Source organism: Mesoplodon mirus, assembly GCF_964341445.2.
Source record: "Mesoplodon mirus genome assembly, chromosome: 6".
Taxonomy (NCBI): Eukaryota; Metazoa; Chordata; class Mammalia; order Artiodactyla; family Ziphiidae; genus Mesoplodon; species Mesoplodon mirus.
In genome coordinates this window covers 88,847,614-88,860,931 of record NC_138982.1, presented here as the reverse complement: position 1 = coordinate 88,860,931, position 13,318 = coordinate 88,847,614, and the positions used below count along the sequence as shown (strand labels likewise).

The 13,318-nt window shown below is 39.4% G+C and overlaps 1 protein-coding gene across 19 annotated transcripts in view; it reads left to right on the top strand.

The window, feature by feature from the left end:
* PHLDB2 (pleckstrin homology like domain family B member 2) overlaps nucleotides 1-13,318 on the top strand; it is a 130,596-nt gene that overhangs the window by 68,287 nt on the left and 48,991 nt on the right. For all 19 annotated transcript variants that reach the window (XM_082626156.1, XM_082626158.1, XM_082626160.1 and 16 more), the window contains 2 exons: nucleotides 9,182-9,325; nucleotides 10,303-10,440. In XM_082626156.1, the coding sequence (XP_082482282.1) occupies nucleotides 9,182-9,325; nucleotides 10,303-10,440 (282 nt within the window). The remainder of the gene's footprint in view (nucleotides 1-9,181; nucleotides 9,326-10,302; nucleotides 10,441-13,318) is intronic.

Sequence of the window (13,318 nt, the reverse complement as noted above, 5' to 3'; positions counted from 1 at the left end):
TTTTGTATCCTGCAACTTTACCAAATTCATAGATTAGTTCTAGTAGTTTTCTAGTGGCATCTTTAGGATTTTCTACGTATAATATCATGTCATCTGCAAACAGTGACAGTTTTACTTCTTTTCCAGTTTGTATTCCTTTTAGTTCTTTTTCTTCTCTGATTGCCATGGCTAAGACTTCCAAAACTATGTTGAATAAAAGTGGTGAGAGTGACCATCCTTGTCTTGTTCCTGATCTTAATGGAAATGCTTTCAGTTTTTAACCATTGAGAATGATGTTTGCTTTGGGTGTGTCATATATGACTTTTATTATGTTGAGGTAGGTTCCCTCTATGCCCATTTTCTGGAGAATTTTTATCATAAATTGGTGTTGAATTTTGTCAAAAGCTTTTTCTGAATCTATTGAGATGACCATATGGTTTTTATTCCTTAATTTGTTAATATGGTGTTTCACACTGATTGATTTGCGTATATTGAAGAATCCTTGCATTCCTGGGATAAATCCCACTTGATCATGGTGTATGATTCTTTCAATGTGTTGTTGGATTCTGTTTGGTAGTATTTTGTTCAGGATTTTTGTATCTGTGTTCATCAGTGATATTGGTCTGAAATTTTCCTTTTTTGTGATACCTTTGTCTGGTTTTGGTATAAGAGTGATGGTGGCCTCATAGAACGAATTTGGGAGTGTTCCTCCCTCAGCAATTTTTTGGAAGAGTTTGAGAAGGATAGGTGTTAGCTCTTCTCTAAATGTGTGATGGAAATTGCCTGTGAAGCTATCTGGTCCTGGACTTTTGTTTGTTGGGAGATTTTTAGTTATGGTTGCAATTTCATTACTTGTGATAGGTCTGTTTATATTTTCTAATTCTTCCAGGTTCAGTCTTGGAAAATTGTACCTTTCCAAGAGTTTGTCCTTTTCTTTGTGGTTGTCCATTTTATTGGCATAGAGTTGTTTGTAGTAGTCTCTTGTGATCCTTTGTATTTCTACAGTGTCAGTTGTGATTTCTCCCTTTTCATTTCTAATTTTATTGATTTGAGTCCTCTCCCTTTATTTCATGATGTGTCTGACTAAAGGTTTATCAATTTTGTTTATCTTCTCAAAGAACCAACTTTTAGTTTTATTGATCTTTGCTATTGTTTTCTTTGTTTCTATTTCATTTATTTCTGCTTTGATCTTTATGATTTCTTGCCTTCTACTGACTTTGGGGTTTCTTCTTCTTTCTCTAGTTGCTTTAGGTGTAAGGTTAGATTGTTTATTTGAGATTTTTCTTGCTTCTTAAGGTGAGATTCAATGGCTATAAACGTCCCTCTTAGAACTGCTTTTGCTGCGTCACATAGGTTTTGGGTCATCATGTTTTTGTTGTCATTTGTTTCTATGTATTTTTTAATGTCTTCTTTGATTTCTTCAGCGATCTCTTGGTTATTTAGTAGAGCACTGTTAGCCTCCATGTATTTGTGTTTTTTACAGTTTTTTTCCTGTAATTGATTTCCAATCTCATAGCACTGTGGTCAGAAAAGATGCTTGATATGATTTCAATTTTCTTAAATTTTCCAAGGCTTGAGTTGTGACGCAAGATATGATCTATCCTTGAGTATGTTCTGTGTGCACTTGAGAAGAAAGTGTATTCTGTTGTTTGCAGATGGAGTGTCTTATAAATATCGATTAAATCTATCTGGTCTATTGTGTCTTTAAAGCTTGTGTTTCCTTTCATTTTCTGTTTTGATGTTCTGTCTATTGGTGTAAGTGAGGTATTAAAGTCCCCTACTATTATTGTGTTACTGTCAATTTCCCCTTTTACGGCTGTTAGTATTTGCCTTATGTATTGAGGTGCTCCTATGTTGGATACATAAATATATATAATTGTTATGTCTTCTTCTTGTAGTGATCCCTTGATCATTAAGTAGTGTCCTTCTTTGTCTCTTGTAATAGTCTTTATTTTAAAGTCTATTTTGTCTGATATGAGAATTGCTACTCCAGCTTTCTTATGATTTCCATTTGCATGGAATATCTTTTTCCATCCCCTCACTTTCAGTCTGTAAGTGTCCCTAGGTTTGAAGTGGGTCTCTTGTAGACAGCATATATATGGGTCTTGTTTTTGTATCCATTCATCCAGTCTGTGTCTTTTGTTTGGAGCATTTAATCCATTTACATTCAAGGTTATTATCGATAGTATGTTCCTATTACCATTTTCTTAATTGTTTTGGGTTTGTTTCTGTGGGTCTTTTTCTTCTCTTGTGTTTCCTGCCTAGAGAAGTTCCTTTAGCATTTGGTATAAAGCTGGTTTTGTGGTGCTGAATTCTCTTAGCTTTTGCTTGTCTGAAAAGCTTTTGATTTCTCCATCGAATCTGAATGAGATCTTTGCTGGGTAGAGTCATCTGGGATGTAGGTTTTTCTCTTTCATCACTTAAAGTATATCCTGCCACTTCCTTCTGGCCTGCAGAGTTTCTGCTGAAAAATCAGCTGACAACCTTATGAGGATTCCTTTGTTATTTTTTGCTTTTCCCTTGATGTTTTTAATATTTTTTCTTTGAATTTAATTTTTTTTGTTTGATTAATATGTGTCTTGATATTTTTCTCCTAGGGTTTATCCTGTATGGGACTCTCTGTGCTTCCTGGAGTTGGTTGACTATTTCCTTTCCCATGTTAGGGAAGTTTTCCACTATAATCTCTTCAAATATTTTCTCAGACCCTTTCTTTTTCTCTTCTTCTTCTGGGACCCTATAATTTGAATGTTGGTGCATTAAATGTTGTCCCAGAGGTCTCTGAGATTGTCTTCAATTCTTTTCATTCTTTTTTTCTTTATTCTGCTCCTCAGCAGTTATTTCCAGCAGTTTGTCTTCCAGTTCACTTATTCGTTTTTCTGCCTCAGTTATTCTGTTATTGATTCCTTCTAGTGTATTTTTCATTTCAGTTATGGTGTTGTTCATCACTCTTTGTTTGTTCTTTATTTCTTCTAGATCTTTGTTAAACATTTCTTATATTTTCTCAATCCGTGCCTCCATTCTATTTCTGAGATTCTGGATCATCTTTACTATCATTACTCTGAATTCTTTTTCAGGTAGGTTGCCTCTTTTCTCTTCATTTATTTGGTTTTGTAGGTTTTTACCTTGTTCCATCATCTGTGACATATTTTTTTTGTCGTCTCATTTTTTTTTTTTTTTTGAGGGATAGGATTGTGTTCCTTTCTTACTGGTTGTTTGGCCTGAGGCTTCCAGCACTGAGTTTGTAGGCTGTTAGGCAGAACTGGGTCTTGGTGCCAAGATGAGGACTTCTGGGAGACCTCATTCAGATGAATATTCCCTGGGGTCTGAGTCTCTCTGTTAGTCCAGTGGTTTGTACTCGGAGCTCCCACTGCTGGAGCTCTGGCCCTACCCCCAGCTCATGAACCAAGATCCTGCAAACTGTGTGGGGCAGGAAAAAAAAAAAGCACAAAGAAAAAAAGGAGAACAGTAACAAAGAATAAAAAGTAAAATAAGTTTAGAAAAGTAACAAATATGTTAGAAAGAATGAAAAAATAAATATAGGTGAAACAACAACTGGAATGTAAAACAGAGCACAATAGTAAAAAAGAAGAGAAAAAAAAAAAGCCAGAAAAGGCCTTAGCTGTGGGGGGCGAGGTTTAGGCAGTGGGCAGGACATATGCTTAAGACCCACAGGGCCCGAAAAGGCCCTGGGGAGGGGTGGGCTTAGGCTCAGCAGGAGGGTCCCAGGAGTGCCTCTGGCCTTGGAGGTTGTAAGGCCAGGTCTAGGACCACAGCAGGCTTACTGGGCCTGAGTAGGCAGGGGTAACACTAGGCACATTCCCCCCTCATCCTCCAATCCTGGAGGGCCCCTCCCCATTGGCCTCTCCTTCTCCCTCTCCCTCCTATGCCCCTAGGAGTCACGTGGCAGGAGGGGGCCCCAGAAGGCAGGGGACCAGACCTGGAACCCCAACAGGCTTCCTGAGGCTGAGATGGTGGGGGAAATGCTCTCTGTGCCTCCCCTGATCCTCCTGATCCCAGATGGCCCCTCCCCGACTGCCTCTCCTCCTCTTTCCCCCTCCTCCCTCCCTCCCACAGCCCTAGGGCCCACAAGACTGGAGGGGGCCTCGGAGAATAGAGGACCAGGACTGGGAGCCCAACAGGCTTCCTGAGGCTGAGAGGGTGGGGGAAACGCCTTCTGTGCCTCCCCTGGTCCTCTGATCCCTGAGGCCCCCTCCCATCCGCTTCTCCTCTTCTCCCTCCACTTCCCTCCTACCCCACTAGGACCAACGCAGCCTAGAGGGGGCCTCAGAAGGTGGAGGAACTGGCCCAAGAGCCCCGCAGGCTTCCTGGGGCCCGACTGGGCTGGGGAAACACTGGGTGTGTTCCCCCTGATCCTCCAAGCCCCTGAGGGACCCTCCAGGAGTGGGAACCTGTCCCCCCTCCCAGCCACCCCTCAGGGGCACCGGTCCTGTCCAGCCTCCACTTCTCCTCCCCCCTCACTCCCCCCATGTCCTACCCAGTCGCTCAGGTGTTCCTCCTGTCTCCTTGGGCGTTGAGATCCTCCACCAGCAACCGGCAGGTGCTCTAGTTGTGGGGAGATGCGAACTCCATGTCTTCCCACTAGATGTATTCTTGATGTGTTCATCAGGGAGGTGAGCTCAGCGTCCTCCTGCTCTGCCACCTTGATCTCCCTTGTCTTCCTCTTCACCCATTTTTAAAAAATGTTATGTCTTGTTTTTACTCAGTAGTAGGAGCTACTTGTGGTAAGGAAATTAGTCTTTTATCATGATTTGTCTTCCCCTTGGGTTTATTAATGATTTTTTTCAATGTATAGACCATTTATATGTAGTCATAATCATTACTTAGTTTTCCAGTTGTTTGCTGATCTAAAAGCGTCTTCCAAATTTGAGGATTTCTTAAAAGGAGTTCAGGGAAGATCTTTTGGTGCTATATTTTTCACACAGGTTAAGAAAGTTTTTTTCTATGAAATGAAAAAAAATTATTCCCCTACCTGTTTTCTAGAAAGGATTTAAGAGACCTTACAATAAAAGACATCAATTTTATTAGAATAAAGTCTGAACACCAAAAATAGTAAATAAGAGAAAAAGCAGGTACCATAGTCACAAGAATTTATTTATTGAAAGATAAATTAGATTTATTAATTTATTTAAGTAACTCTGACCATTAAATTTCTTGGCAGTCATGCCCGAAGAGCCAAAAATTTAAAAAGGTACATTAATTAGATTTTTGTTATAAGAGGACACATACTGATTATTTTATTTTATTTTTCTTTCTGTACGCGGGCCTCTCACTGTTGTGGCCTCTCCCGTTGCGGAGCAAGGCTCCAGACGCGCACGCTCAGCGGCCATGGCTCACGGGCCCAGCCGCTCCACAGCATGTGGGATCTTCCCGGACTGGGGCACGAGCCCGTGTCCCCTGCATCGGCAGGCAGACTCTCAACCACCGCACCACCAGGGAAGCTCCACATACTGATTCTTTAAGAGAAAGATGTTATCATACTAAATTCTGCAGCTAGTTTATCACAGGGAGTATTATTCAGGGAAATTTGTGTCTTTGTTTTTATTTTTGTTTGTTTGGCTGCAACAAGACTTTCTGACTGAATGTTCCTAGTCAGAAATCCTTATCTACCTATGGAGTTCTCCCATTGTATTCATCAGGACTCTGGACTGTTCAATTCTTCTTTCTTCTAATGACTAGGTTTACCTTACTTATTCTCAAGAGAGAGTAATTCTGACAGGACATCTGCCCCTCTTGCCAGAAAGTTGCAACTGTTAGAAACTAGGATCTGGGGTAGAAATCAAAAGTTGTTGGTTTCAGGCAAAGTAAGTGACCCATCATTTGAACATCTGAGCTGTTGTCATCAGCTATTGGGCTTCCTGCACTGCCTTTTTGTCTTAAATTCTTTCCCTTTCTTCCTTCACAGAGATCTGCCAGACTTTTGCTGAAGTGGTGAGCTGTGTGCTCTAAGGACTAACTTTTGGGAAATAGGTTTCCTCCTGAAGAGGGCTTTGACAAGAAAGCTGTTGGGTGTAAATGAGCGGATCATGACAGATGTTTTTCATTGCTCCAGTATGCTTTTGTGAAATAGGAGGCCTTTGAAGCTTGGAGCAGCTCCCCTGTGGCATGCCATAGAAGACTGTGCCTCCTTTAGACACAGGGAACATCAAGGGCACCTCTGGGTACCACACGGCAGCTTAGACAGAGTGCAACTAAGAGGCAATGGGTTTTTCATTTATTACTCTTTGAAGACAGACATATGTTACCTCGAGACAGAAGATGGAAGAATCTTAAAAAAGAAAAAGACGTCCTGACTATTTGTTTTAGATGCTCTTCCTCTTTGAGTAATCTGCACACTGGATTAGTTACTTAACAAAGTACAGTGTTCGTAGGATTAATGGAGAAGAGAGGAATGTGAAAAACACTCTAAGCTGGTTTAATGAAACAAAGATGTTAATGATATTTAGGAAGCCTGAGATTTACCATTCTAGACTTTGCTTTACCTAAGACTTAAAGATGTAGATGACCTTGGAAATACACTCATTTTAATTGGCTTTTATGAACCTGTCTACCACCACCTGAGGTGAAAGCCAAGAATAGCTCACTTTTCTCTTTTTTTTTCCCTTGCAGTTTTACTGAGATATAATTGACATACAGCACTGTATAAATTTAAGGGGTACAACCTAATGACTTGACTTACATATTTTGCAAAATGATTCCTGCAATAAATTTAGTTAACATCCATCACCTCATGTATTTGCCAAAAAATGTTTTTTTCCCTCGTGATGAAAACTTTTCCACTCTTCTTGAGTAATCATTCTGTCTGCAGTGGAAAGCCCTCACACTCGTAAACTTCTCTGGTCGCAAGAGGTTTCTAAGAAGAAATCTGCTAAGAAAAAGAAAAAAGGTTGATGCAAACTGTCTTGTCCCTACTGTCTCACCTTTCTGTGTGTGTGTGTATCAAGTTACCTCAAAGACAGTATATTTGGGGGTGCACATATATGTGCTTTCATTAAAACACGTCACTCTCAGTAGCACCCTATACATTACTATTTAAAAAAAAAGACCCGGATAGATCAAAATTTCACTTTTCTCTGTCACCATAAACTAAAGCTATTCAGTGGCTACCACACCCTTGGCTCTCTATTGTTTTTTTATTTGGATATAAATGATATTACAGTATCCTCATCCCAGTCTATTACAAACCAGAGTTTAGAATGCCTCTTGAAGATTTTGCTTTTTATAAACAACTTAACAATAAAAAACAGTCATTACCTAGATAACATTTATTGCTACAGACTCTCAAGTTGTTTATTATTAAACATACCTATTGTGATAAATTTTCTAGAAACTTTGAGCTGTACAGATTCTTATCATTGCCACTATTATCTATCTTTATAGTTTTGCAGATTGTTCAGTTTTTGTTTTCTTTTGATGCTTTGCTTCCACCAATGAGAGAAGTATTTTTAAACCATGCTGGAAGTTGAAACCTAATATGAAATGTTGACCCGACAGGATACTGGCCTTCTTGAAGCTTTCCTGCTAGGATTACTTGTCAGTGATTTAGGAATGCCATTCACTGTTGTAGGCATTCCTCATGCCCTAAAACAGGCACCCAAGCATTAGGACAATGAGATTCATTGTATGTGAAGAAAGGTCAGCAGTTGTTTTACTAGTTCATAAGATACTGGAATTAAGATGACAATTTAAAAGCTAAATGTCAACAAACAAACAAACAAAAAAACAAACAAAAGCTAAATGTCAAGGCTTGGAAGGCCTGCATACCTTCGTTCTAGTCAACCTGAGATACTTGACTTCTCAATGGTTTAATCTTCAGGAGCAGCGAAGTAGGGTAAAGAATAAAGAATAAAAAACCCAACATATGCCTATCGTGTTACAGTAATTTTTAGGATTGTTAGACACTAAAAGAACTTAGTAAGGAACACAAAATGTTAATGGTTTCTTTAGTTAATTTGAATATTCTTTTCAGTGGTTAGTGAGTAATGTTCAATAATTTACTTAACTAGGCTGCTGTTTCCAATTTCCAATTGTGAAATTATATAATTATTGACTTACTGGTATAAAGAAATTACTTCTTTTTCAAAGAGAGATAAAATTAAATAAATAATATACCAATACGGGTTCCCCTTCACTTACAGAAAGACTGGTCTCCACGAGGTGATATCCAAAACAACTAACCTGAAATTCTTAAGAGAAGAAGCTGTTTTCAATTCACTGTATTTTCTTCTTAAAATAATTGGTAGTCATATTTTGGCTGTGTGTATCATCTAAATGTTCCTTTCTTTCCTGGGCATTTGTCATAACTCTGTTTGGGGTATAAGTATGCCCTCTCTCACTTAATTTCTTTCCTGACTTTCTCATTCCTTGTTAAGGATCTCAGAAATAATTTTATGAATAATGGCCAGTATCCTATTTCATGTCACAAAAGTACATTGGCCCAGTTAGTGTTTTAATCATTACATAGGATAAAGACTGATAAGTAGTGTGCTAATGCAAAAACTGAAACATGAATTAACTTAATATTAAGTGTGTAGCTTTAAATCATTTGGGGGGTCACTAAAGTAATAAAGCCTGTGTTGTCCTGCTTGTTAACTTTGGGGAACATTTCAGTGAGGTGAGGCCAAATGCCATGTCCCTCTTCTCCACCTTGTGTTGGAAAGGAAATAAATAAGAGTGCTTGCTCATTTGTAGATAACCCTAGCAGTGGGACCCAACAGAGATTCTAGAGACTGTGGTAGGAGATGTACTCACTTGGAGACGGGAGAGAGTATGGAGCTTATGATGAAGGTAGCAGTGTGCCCAAGAGACATCCCTGAGGAGGTTGTTGAAAGTCTAGTCCAGATTCTAGTTCTCTGCTCTGCTGAACTTTGTCTATAACCTGAGAGAAGTCCCGACAATTTCTGTGGACCACAACTTCCTCCTCTGTATAACCTCTTAGTTATTTCGGCTTTAAAAGGACATGAATTTGTACACTGAAGTTGGTTTGTAGGAGCTAAACTAAGCCCCTGTGTACTGAGGGTCTATGGGAAAATGCAGAGTTCCAAATAAACAATCACAAGGATGCTTTTATTACAGAATCCAAAAAGACACAGACTCTGAAACGCTAGACTTGTGACTGGTTTATTAACTGAGGAATTCTGGAATTGAAGTGTGACTGGCCCTATTCTGTATTGATTAATCACAGACCCCAGAGGGTATAAGTGAAGAACAAAGGATTCAGGAGTTGACTGCGATGGAAGAGTCCCGGATAGCAATTCTGAACAACCTCGAGGAATTTGAACAAAAAATCAAAGATATAAATGACCAGATGGAGGAATCTTCCAGAGAGGTATAAACCACAAGTTCACTTATTACCCTCTCTCATTTTTCTTTCTTTCCTTTAGCTTAAATATATTAGTGCCTATTTGGGGGCAGAATACATAGAGGTCAACATGAGCAATTTGTAGCTGTGTAAAATGGGTACATATGTGGGGTAGAAATGCCTTTTTTAATGTTTCTTTCTGGGTTTTTTTTTCATCCCATGAGATGAACATATGAAGCCATTTTTAATGTGCATTATATATAACCGACTTTGTCTTAACTAGTGTATGCTTCCTGAGCTGCTTCAAGATCTGTCAGCTGAGGTACCATGTATTTAGACGTTTAAGTTCAAATCCAACAAACATTTTCTGAGCATGTTAAGTATAAGTTGGGTATCATCTTGGCACTATGGGGGGATTTACATAATTAAAGAAAGGGGCAATTTTTTAATACCTCCATAGAATGAGAAGAAGCAGCTAACTCTGCCTAAGAAGGATCTGCATGTCTGTACTCACGGATGATGCAATCAGCCCATGTGTGGAAGGGGACTGCTCACCTGTTATCTTATGCATAGACCCCGGGAAGCCCCTCCTGCTGGCATTGCTAGGAATGCAGCGCTTGCGTGCTGGGCTGAGTATAATTTTCATTTCCCATGCTCTAGGGACAAACAAGAGACGGGGCTGCTCCCAAGATGGTTCACACTTGAGCTTGAATCTAAGCGAATAGGCAAAATATCCTTGAGAAGTAAGCAGAAAAGGGGTTATCATAGAAAAATTAAATGAGAAGATAACTAGTGTTAGCAAATATATTCTGGCCTCCCCACTTTCTCATATAGGAATCCTGAGTCTCACGTGGGTTCTCTGGAGTGTTTTCTGGGCTCCATAATCTGACTGATAATGGTAAAACTTTTTGCAATTTGTAGCTGTTAAAAATGCACCTCTAAAGGGAGCAGCTGAAAATTTCCCTGAAGGTGAAACACCTCTGAGCTTTGTTTTGTGTCCTCAGTTGGACATGGAATGTGCTCTCTTGGATGGAGAACAAAAATCAGAAACAACTGAACTTATGAAAGAGAAGGAGATTTTGGATCATCTAAATCGGAAAATAGCAGAACTGGAAAAGAACATTGTTGGTGAAAAGACCAAGGTAAAAGAAAATTATATTTGATACAAATTTTACGGGCAAAATGGTGCTTCCATTTGATTGAATTTAAATGTTGTATGAATTGCCATGGTTTGGGATTTGTGTGTCATGTTCCTGGAGACAGCAGCACTGGAAAAAAGTCTTAAGATGAGGTAAGTAGTTGCAAATTAAGAACTGTCAGGTGCAGAGCAGCTGATGCTAAGATAGTAGAGCCTGTTTAGTTTTTGAGCCAGTATTCATGGCAGCTTATTCTGCTTGAGCTGAGTGAATTGCTTTTTTCCAATCAGCCTTTCTGCTCTTCTGATTCTGCTTTGTTTTTAAAGAATCATTTTAGTACTTTGGAACTTCTTTCCGGCAGTGCCCTGTAAGGGTGGCTTAAACATATTCAAATATGGTTGCCTCATTTCTTTTCATTTTTCTGTTTATTAAAAAGATTAATGGGAACCATGCATTTCATCTGTCTCGCCTTGCCATTGGCTTCAATGCAAGTGCACTGCTCTTTGAAAAATGCACTGCAGTTTTCAGGGGATCCTCACACACTGCTGAGTGAAAGCTGTGAAACACAGCTGACACGTATTTTGGAAAAGAATATTTTTGAAATGCTTACACATTTCAGGCCACAACCTAAATGTTAGCCGATACCTCCTAGGGAGTATGAAGAATTACTTGCAGTTTTTAGAATTCAAGGTGGTAGTTGGGTTTTTTGTTTTTCTGTTTGTCTATTTTTTGCGGAAAATATTTCACTTACTCTCCTCTCAAATTCTGAGTTAGTTATAACTGAACTAAGCCTAAATTAAAATTCAAAATTCCAGTTTGAGAAAGAAAAACTAATGAGCTTGAACACATTCCTTTCTTGCTCATCACGTTCTCCACTAAGCTGAGAAAAAGAAAAAAAATTCAGTTTGAGTAAACTCCAGTGGTAATATGTGGAAAGGATTTCTGCTCAGTGTGGCTTCCTTTTTAGGCTTCTCTTTGTTTGCGACCTATAAAGGAGGGCATTTGATCTTGGTGCCAGAGAATGAGCTCAAAAAGATATTGTCAGAAATTGAAGTCAGATTAAAAGCTACATATCAATATCTTGGTTGCCTGCTTATCAAGATTAAAATGCACATCTTTTTCATATTAAATTTTATGTATGTGCCTTCGAGCTCTAGACTTTGAAATAGTAAAGAATCCATTTGGGTAGTAGCTATATTTTTCTTTAAAAGCTGAAAACCATATCGAAGGATTGATTGTCTAGTTCTGCTGTACAGGAGGATTATGGTTTTCAAAGTTTCCGCACTGATACAGCAAGAAACTTTCATTGGAGACATCAGATGTTTTTGTTTTGGTGCTTAGTAGTATTTTACTATTTATGTCCTACTGGAAAGCTTGCGGGACATAGGAATGGGGTTTCAGGTTCCCTGTGAACCTGTCTGCCTTCCCCATCCATGTAGTTGTTTATCTTTGTGTAGCCCGCATATGACATGACCTATAACTTCTATTTGTCTACCTGTCATTAGCATCAGATTCTACACAAAAGTGAAGCAAGTTGAGTCAATGCTAAATCTCACTTCCCAGGGACAGTTGTGTTATATTCTCCAGACCTAAGTAAGGTAGAGTCAGAACTCCAGGAACATGAGTGGAAACAATCAAGGAGGAGGCTACTTCCATCTTTCCTATTATTGTTTTGGTGGCTTGATAGAGGCTGTGCATAGGAGAGAGGACGCTGGGGGCTTGAAGTATAGAATCAGCTCATGCAGCTGTTAGGGGATTAGCTGGTCTCGGAAGGTGGGATTATTGTCTGTCATCACATGATATGAAAAATGGCAAAAACTGGCTTTGGGTGAGGGATTCCAGAGGAGAATGAGGGAAGTGAAAGCAGACTGAGCTGGATGATGTTACTGCATATTCCTGACAACTGAACTCAAATAGAGACCCATTACTGCTTGGCAACATCTCTCTGTTTCTCAAGTAAAGTTATTCTACCATTTTATAGCACGGCTATTTCATACCTTCACTCTGTTCAAACTTCTAGTCCACTTTCATTACCCTGGCTCTGAGATGATCTCACCACCTACTTCACTGAGAAATTAGAGCATCTCATCTTCACAACTAAGGAAGGCTCTCTTCCCCTCAAATACCAGTCCCTTTGGATGTGCCCAGGGTACCGTCCCAACATCTAGAGGTCTACAGTCCTTCTGTTCCGAACTCCCCCCAGCCTCTCCCACTTTACTGGACCTGTACTGTCAGTATGCCAGTATTATTATTATTTTTAATTATTATTATTTAAAAATAAAATTCCTTCCAGCACCTGCCTTAGCTAGTTTCTCTTCAGCATAGCCAAGCTTTTCAAACAGTTTTCTCAGTATACTGTGTGTTCTCCTGCTTAGTTCACCGTTCCTCCCATTCTTGTTCCACTACTCCATAAGATTTGCTCCTGTTAAGACCACTAAAAGCCTTGGTGCTGCCTAACCCACCCACTGGGTGCTTTTCAGCCCTCTTATGATCAGACTCCTGAGCAGCATTCAAGACAAGGGACAACTCTTTTCCTTGACACTTCCCCTCCCCCACCCCTTTGCCTTCGTGTACCACACTCCTCTGGTTTTCCTTCTCTTTCTCTTACTTATCTCTCTGACTTTTCCATCCGAGTTCCTGTTCCTTCTTCCTCTGCCTCTATCCAGCCAGTTGTTACAATGTCTCTGATCTGAACCTTCTTCTTCTTTTTTTTTGAAGCAAGCTCAGACTTTCCCAGAAGTCCACAGAAAAGTTCTGCTTGCTCTCGTTGGTCTGAATTAAGATATATGCTTTGAATCATTTACTTTTTTAAAAAAATTGAGGTGTAATTGACATATAATATTATATTAGTTTCAGGCATACAACACGATTCGATATTTGGATA